General features: G+C 39.3%; 1 protein-coding gene across 1 annotated transcript in view; it reads left to right on the plus strand.

The window, feature by feature from the left end:
* Positions 1-3357, plus strand: part of NUBPL (NUBP iron-sulfur cluster assembly factor, mitochondrial) — a gene marked incomplete at its 5' end in the record, with an annotated part of 69926 nt that extends 66569 nt beyond the window's left edge. The window contains one exon of the mRNA XM_010164405.2: positions 3295-3357. Within this exon, the coding sequence (XP_010162707.2) occupies positions 3295-3357 (63 nt within the window). The remainder of the gene's footprint in view (positions 1-3294) is intronic.
* Positions 3358-7955: the final 4598 nt, after the last annotated feature.

Genomic DNA, 7955 nt, shown 5'->3' on the forward strand with positions numbered 1-7955 from the left:
GCCCTCACCAGTGCTGCTCTCAGCCCCTGTCTAGGCAGTGTTCATAATGAACAAGTCTGGTCTGGTTTTAGGGCATTCTGTCTTCCTGGGCACTTCTCCTTCATCCTCTCAAAGCAGCGAGAATGTTTGGCTTTCAGCTAACTGATATGTTACTGTTAAATATAAAGTTGTCCATCTGCAAAAAAAATGCTTTTAGAAAGACATTCTATAAACCATTCCTTCACAGCTTCCAAACCATAATGGGAAAAGCTGATCTGTAAAGTTCACTTTTATCCTATTAAAATGAAAATGGTTGTGAGTGATGAATAAGAACTCATCCTTCAATTTCTCCTCTGGCTTGCCACTCAAGAAGAAAATTAAAACCCCACAGTTTTCAGTTGCAACCCACCTTCTTTTGCTTAGTAATGACGGATTAAACAGCTGAACTGAGCTGTGCTCTCCATCTATAGATGCCACATGGAAAAGATCATGAGTAGGAGAAAATGTTCAATACATGTAGGGTTGTTTTTATGTGATGAAGGGTATGTTGACAATCACTGAGATTTCATTTAGACCTTTCACGTATGTTGATGTATATTACTGCTGTCATAGGCAGGTCCTCACTCATATGATATGTTCCAAGATAGGAAATTAAGCCTCAAAACAGTTGATTTTGTCAAAGAGAGGTTACAGTAGAGTTCTACAAGGACATATTTGAGATACTGTTCTGTTTAACACGTAGAGTAGTGGTCTAGGAAGATAAAAAAAGGATGCTTAGCAGGTAAGACCGATTGCTGATCATATTAGGGCTAGGTAATATTAGCATGCTGGTTACAAAGAGTCGCACCAGGAACTTCCTGTTATGAAGTGACAGGTCAGCTACTTGGCAAATTAGAGTTAGTGTACGTTGTAAAATTCTTGCCAAGATACTAATGAACAGTGTTTTGGGGAGAAAGTCTAGTTTATTGGGATCTTGACATAGGGTAACACTTACACAAGCAATCAAATCTCCCAAGCAGGACATCTGGTTGCTGCCTGGATCCTTATGGCAGTTTGTGTTCCAGGGACCCTTGCCAATGCCGTCTTTGGCTGGATCAAATGAGACTCCCTGAAACTGATGTTTAGTTTGGTTTTAACAGTGCAGCTAGTCCACAGTCCATGGACTACTACAGCATAGGCATGATCCATTGCTGCTGATTATTTTTATTTATGTACAGAATGTCTCCTCTCTTAACTATGTACAAACCCACTGTCCTATGTTACTATTTCTGCACCTGCAGGAACAATTTCTGTGGTGTATTTATAATTCTGTGTACAGTTTGGTCAACTCTGGAGCAGCCTGGGCTGTCTCTAGAAGGGACCAGATTTTCCATGCGGGTTGTTAATTGGCTTATTAAAACACATTAATTACTCTGTGCAAAGTGGGAGCTGCCTGTGGGACTCTTCAAGATAGTGCTCCTACACTGATTAGTTGAACACTTCACTGCAAAGGCAGCTTGGCTTCAGTCAATCACCTTATTTCAAATTGGTCCATTACCTCTCATCTGGGCAGGTGGCTAGCTGGGCAGTAGCTGGACCACCCAGGGAACTAATAGCTAAGTGTGGTGAGTGTTGCACGTGAGCACAGCTGTGCTACCCAACTGCACTTCAGTTTTACCCATAGAAGTTTGAATTTCATGCTTGTAACTTAAATTCTGTAGTCCTTGCCACAAAGTCACGCATATGGGAGAAAACTATTCTTGCTTGGTGTCTTGCATTCCTTACAGACTCAGAAATTAATCTATTACATGACTTAAGTTTTAAGGTGATGAGAGCACTGAGGCTATGAGGCACTGAGGCTGGGAGTGCTGGAAAAGAAAACCCTACAAGCCAGAAGCAAACCCCAGAAGAGAGGAGAGACATTAGGGGTGCCTGGCCTTGCAAAAGGCTGCTGCCTGGTTCAGTGGCTGGTGGTGGTGGGGGCCCCAGTGGGAGACAGACCTTCTCTTCCTGCTCCTCAGGCTCTGACCTCAGGCATTTGACATCTTGCTTACTATTTTAAAGGCTCATCAGGGATGCAAAGTCTAACTCGAGGTTACAGCCATCTAAGATTGCTGCAGGAGGCAGGAGAGTTTGGTGCAGTAGGGGATATTCTGGTGATTTCTTCCAGAAACACAGGGAAAGTTGTAAATGTGGACTTTATATGCAGACTTATGAAGAAGTAGTTTGTTACAGTCTAATTGAGTAGGAGCAAGCTGAATAGTGGGGCAGTTTCCTATTGTACTACACGAACGCAGAACACAATGCACCAGCTGGAAACTGAAGCATGACAACTTAAAATTACAGATAAGGTGTACATTTTTAACAATGGAAGTAATCAACCTCTGGAACAATGTATGAGAGATATAAACATGCACAAAGGTACTCTGTAGTTAAAAATCTTTATATCAAGATTGGAGACATTTCTAAGGCATGTTCCATTTTGACTGCAAGTTGTTGAACTTGGTACAGGAATTATTTGGTTTCATTTTGTGATTTGTTCTGTGTTGGACCTTAGGCAGTGTTTTTATACATGTCTCTTGACATTAAATTTATGAATACTTGATGTTAGACTGATCATGGTCCTAGCTGTGTCATGTTTGCAGAGATAAAGTATGCTTATTTGGGTCGCTGCCAATAGTCTTACAGTTCCGTGCTCTTCTGCCCTGCAGCTGATGGTATCTGACACAGGTTGGTGTGAGGCAGAGATTTTCCTGTATGGATTCTAATGTTGCAGAATTAGTTCTTTCTAATACCCACTTCAGTCTTTTGGAAATATATATATATTTTTTGTAAATAATTTTTAATGTATGTATAGGAAATTCAGTACTGTAGTTTAGTCCATAATGAATTAATTATCTCAAAAAAAAAAAGTAATTTTTTTTTCTGATTCTTTATCTCAATTCTGTGCACAGTGCATCTCAATCATCAGGGTGAGGGACGTTTATAATTAATAGTACCTGTGGGACTAAAGAGTCTCTCCTTCCCAGCACTTATCCTCCAGAAGATTATTGGTTCTATTTGCTGTTTAAGACAAGTTTTCTGTCAAGTTCTATTCTCAGAATAATACCGAAGTTAAATTTTACACCCCTCCAATATTTTAAATAATGCTTGTACTTATTTTATGTATTAATGCATCATTTTTCCTGAACGCAAAACTGGCTAAATTGAACCTATTTATTGTAGCATTTTTGGTTTTCTTTGAAGGTATGTAACAGAACAGATACCTAATGAGATGTAAAACATTTATTTTTATAGAAAATGAAAGGTACTAAATATATGTTTCTGTTTTTGCAGGCTAAAGCCTATCTAAAGGTAGCTATGGAAATAGTAAGACGACTGCCAGTACCTCCCGCTTGAAGTGTTTATCATTGAAACTTACTAAAACAGCAATCTTCTGGTGCAACCAATGCAGAAGAATCCCACTACCTAATTATGAGGGTGCCGCATTTTAGTTCTAAGAAATCTTTTAAGAGTTAGTTTACCAGTGACTAAATTGTGATTGTGATATTTGCTGGTTTTCAAATCGTTTGGCCATGTACAAATGGACTGAAGTATGCAAAAGATGATAGACAGTATTTAACTGCTGGATTGTAACATCATCAAGCAAGAAGGGATGAAGTACGTTTTTCACGTGTCCTGTTTTAAGGTCAAGAATGAAAAACAGCTGCTCCAGCCAAGGCATAATTCCTGCTTAAAAAAGACATTTGCAGTACTCCAATTTCTGTCAGTTTTAGTTCAGCTTTCTACTTTATTAACTAGCAAGCTGACCTTAAGTTCTACAGAACTTTAAGAAGCAAATTCAGTTATGTAACTGCAATACTTTTGTGTGTTCATCTTAAAAGAAAATTAAAAAAATTCCACATATACTCTGAAGAGTTCTTGTGGTGGATCATGGGCAAATTCATTCATTATTGGATAATGTTGGATCATGAGGCAATTCAGTTTGGTGGAAAATGGATTACATGACCCTGAGGCTTATTTCTTGACTGCTTTGCATTGTAATGGACCCAGACAGAAGACTAGGTAACCAAGGTCATCACTGAAAGCCAGCTGTTGTGCCTGAGCTCAGTTTGCCAGGGGATTCAAATGATCAAGAGAAATTAAATTTATGATTGCTTATTCCTATTGCAGTACAACAACTTGGAATTTGGATATAAAGAAATATTTTTGAAGTAAAGAAAAGTTTGGTCTTCAAACTGCGGCTTTCTGGTTTGTTTTTTTATTGCCTTATGTTTCTGTGATCTTTATTTTTCTGTTTGTGTGTGGAAGTGGAAGAATATGCCTTCAAGGAATGAGTTTCCATTTACTATTAGATGTTTGAGTTGACATTTAGGCTTTTTCATTTACACAATCAAGTATGGGTATCTTAAACATACATCTTACCCATACCATACTGGGAATTTAACCACACCAGGGAGTTCTGCTCTTGACCTCTGTGGGACCAAGATTTTCCCTGTAGTCCAAATAATTATTCAAAATTTTGGATGTAGTTTTTTTCTTATTGAATTGATGCACCATAAAAAGTTGGTATACATTTATGTTAGAATATTTTAAGTATTATCTACCCAGAATTTACATGGGAACGGTAAACACAAATTATGGGTTCAACTTCAAGCTTAGGTGATTTTGTAAACATGCAAATTATACTCCAAAACTCTTGATTTTTTGCTTCAAGTTGACCTCTGAACCTTCTCACCCACACATCCCCCAGGAGATCTTGTATCAGTATTCAGTTTTTTCAGTAGCATGTTATTCCAGGCCTGTGGAATTGACACAAATATTCAGTTCCTTTCCGTTGTCTAATATATTTTACAAGAATTAAATCTGGCTCAGTGGTCTGCCCTTTCTTATTTTATTGATAACTTACTGGTTTCTTTTAACTGGTTTTTCTCTCTACACATATAGTCTATTAACTTCTGCTTTACCTATTGTAATAGTTGATAAGTATGTCTATAAATAATGCTGTGGTTGTGTTGGCATAATATAATCATAAATTTTGATGGAAAACCTGATATTTCTGACTCTTTTTTTTTTTTTTTTTTAGCAAAAGACTGTGATGCTTTCTGAACTTTGGTATTTATTATTTTTGTTCTGTTAAATGTCTCTGACACCCAGTTCATGTTGAGACTGTTGAACAATCAGTATACAGATGTAACATTGGGGGTTTTTTTCCTTTCTTTTCTTTCTCATTATTTCTTGGGTTAGTTGAGGGATGAAATTTGCTTTCAAATGTCCTTTTTTTAAACTCCTTTTTAGATTTTTTTCTTTTAATTAAGTACTGTGGTTTTGCTCTGTTGAATCTTTCACCCGCAGAACTATTTTGAATGCCTTTTTCCAAGAAACTAGTTATAATGATTAAATGTCGTTTCTAAACCAGTCTGAAAATTCATATTTAATTAACATTTTTGTGGAAAAAATACACAATTGATTAAAAATTGTCAGTCACTTTAAAAAAAAAAAATTGTAGAGAGTAGGTAGGACATTTCTGTGTTTAAGGATAGCGATGGTCAAATCAAATATAAAATGAAAGCATATTTGCTTTACTTTCCTCATTCTCAGAAGTGAAAATGTATCTGTTTACCTGCCCTGCTCCTGCGAAGACACTGAAGGGCATTGACACACTTATTGCTGCTTAATGTTATAGAAACACATACTCATGGGTTTTTATTATACAGTAGACTGTTAAATGCATATTAACGAATTCTAGTCAACATACTAGATTTGAAATCATAGTTCATAAAATCGCTGGTATAAGTTATTGGATTGGGGATGGTGGTTGAGGTCGAGCAGGAGACAGTGGCATTTAACCATAGTTTATAAATATAGATTATAGACTTGACACACAGTGTTGTTTGCTCTTTTCAGCGCCAGTATTTTACTTTCATCTCTGTGATATTTCCTAGTGTACTAGTACATTTTTTCTAAAAATGCTAATCCTAGCAATAGGACCTGGCTTTCCTAAACTGTATGGGTAGATGCTCTTTGCTCAGGAGCAGTGGGGACCTACTGCAAAATTGCCAGCACAGAATTATTAAAGTCTGTGGCACAGGAAGCTGCAGTTGCACCCTGCAAAATCCCACAGAGGAAGAGAAAGAAAGAGGGAGGCTGGGGAGGCGTGGGGCCAAGCAGGCAGGAGTGGGGATGGAGACGAATGGTGGTCCCAGTCCTGTGTATGTTAAGAGCAAAATTCCCAAGATTCCCTTGCATCACTGCCAGAGTTATTTTTGCTCTCATAACACGGCCCTTTGCCTAGTGACCACAGTTCTTGTGTTTGCAGATAATTCCTCTTGTTTCTTGGGTGAGGAGCATATGGGCTATGTCTTAACATGGTACATTTCCTGGCTTTCAGAAGTTTTGGTTTTGATGAAGCTGAAAGAGGGTCCAGAGTTGTTTGTGTCAGTGAAGTATTTTGCTATAAAATTTTTACTGCTGTGTTCAGGTCATTGTAAACTGTTCAGCCTTCAAGACTATGGTTTGTGCTATCCGTCAGATGTTAAATTTCTCACAACAACAAAGTTTGTAATTGCTATTTGAAGTTATGAGAGGAAGGTAGTTTGCAAATCAGTTTTTCTCTACTAATTCAATTTGTTTAAGCTACAGCCCATTTTAGTTGCTCTTACTGGTGATTGTGGTGATGAAATAATGTTAATGCAGAGAAAAAAATGGTAGAAGCAGCTTATTTTGTGATGGTTGGAGGCTGTTTTGGGCACAGTGATCACAAAATGAAAGAGTTGTAAGGAGGGGGGTCAGCAGAACTGCTACCTTGGACTTCTGGAGGGCAGACTTTGGCCTGTTTAGGATCCTGGTTGACAGAGTCCCTTGGGAGGCAGTCCTGAAGGGCAGAGGAGTCCAGAAAGGATGGACACTCCTCAAGAAGGAAATCTTAAAGGTGCAGAAGCAGCCCATCCCCATGCACTGAAAGATGAGCTGGAGGGGAGGGGAAGACAACCAGCCTGGCTGAATGGAGAGCTTTGGCTGGAACTCAGGGAAGGCAATGGAGGCTGGTGAAGGGTCTGGAGCACAAGTCTTGTGAGGAGCAGCTGAGGGAACTGTTTAGCCTGGAGAACAGGAGGCTGAGAGGAGACTTTGCCACTCTCTACAACTACCTGAAAGGAGGTTGTAGCGAGGTGGGTGTTGGTCTCTTCTCCTGAGTAACAACATATAGGACAAGAGGAAACGGCCTCAAGTTGCTCCAGGGAAGGTTTAGATTGGATATTAGGAAAAAATTATTTACCAGAAGGGTTGTCAAGCATTGGAACAGGCTGCCCAGGGAAGTGGTGGAGTCACCGTCCCTGGAGGTATTTAAAAGACGCGTAGAAGTGGTGCTTCAGGACATGGGGTAGTGGTGGACTCGGCAGTGTTAGGTTAACAGTTGTAACAGTTGGACTCTATGATCTTAAGGATCTTTTCTAACCTAAACAATTCTGTGATTCTCTGATCTTCGGGGTAACACAGAAAAACCCTGACATTCTGAACTTGCTTCAAATTAGTTGGGCTCACTTGGATCCAATGCAGCAGGTGAATCCCCCCATAATATCTTTCCCTTAGTAAGTGTCTGGTTTTCACCTGGACCCAAACTCCCTGTTGGGTTTTTCCTGCTTGTGATGCAGTTAGTGCCGATTAGAACAGGCTTTGATCCACGGCAGGTGCTGCATACTGGTTTGGTGGTAAACTTTATTCAGGCTATTATTTGCCCCCCTAGTGTAAACCAAAGGCTGCAATTGAGCGGGAAGAAAGAGAGAGTAAAGAAGGGGTGAATCTTCCACCAGTGGGAATATTTCCAGGTTCCCAGAGACCCTGCCATAATAATCCTGGGCTTGCAGGTGCAACAATATACGTGGGAGAATAACAGCAGGAGAGCAACAAGAAAGGAAAAACCTTCTGTTGCTTAGGTGAAAGATTAAAGAGCTGTGAGAGGCTCTGTGGGCTACAGAGTGTTTTGCAAAGCTTACGGC

Source organism: Antrostomus carolinensis, unplaced genomic scaffold (genome assembly GCF_000700745.2).
Source record: "Antrostomus carolinensis isolate BGI_N321 unplaced genomic scaffold, ASM70074v2 scaffold12420, whole genome shotgun sequence".
NCBI classification, from domain to species: Eukaryota; Metazoa; Chordata; class Aves; order Caprimulgiformes; family Caprimulgidae; genus Antrostomus; species Antrostomus carolinensis.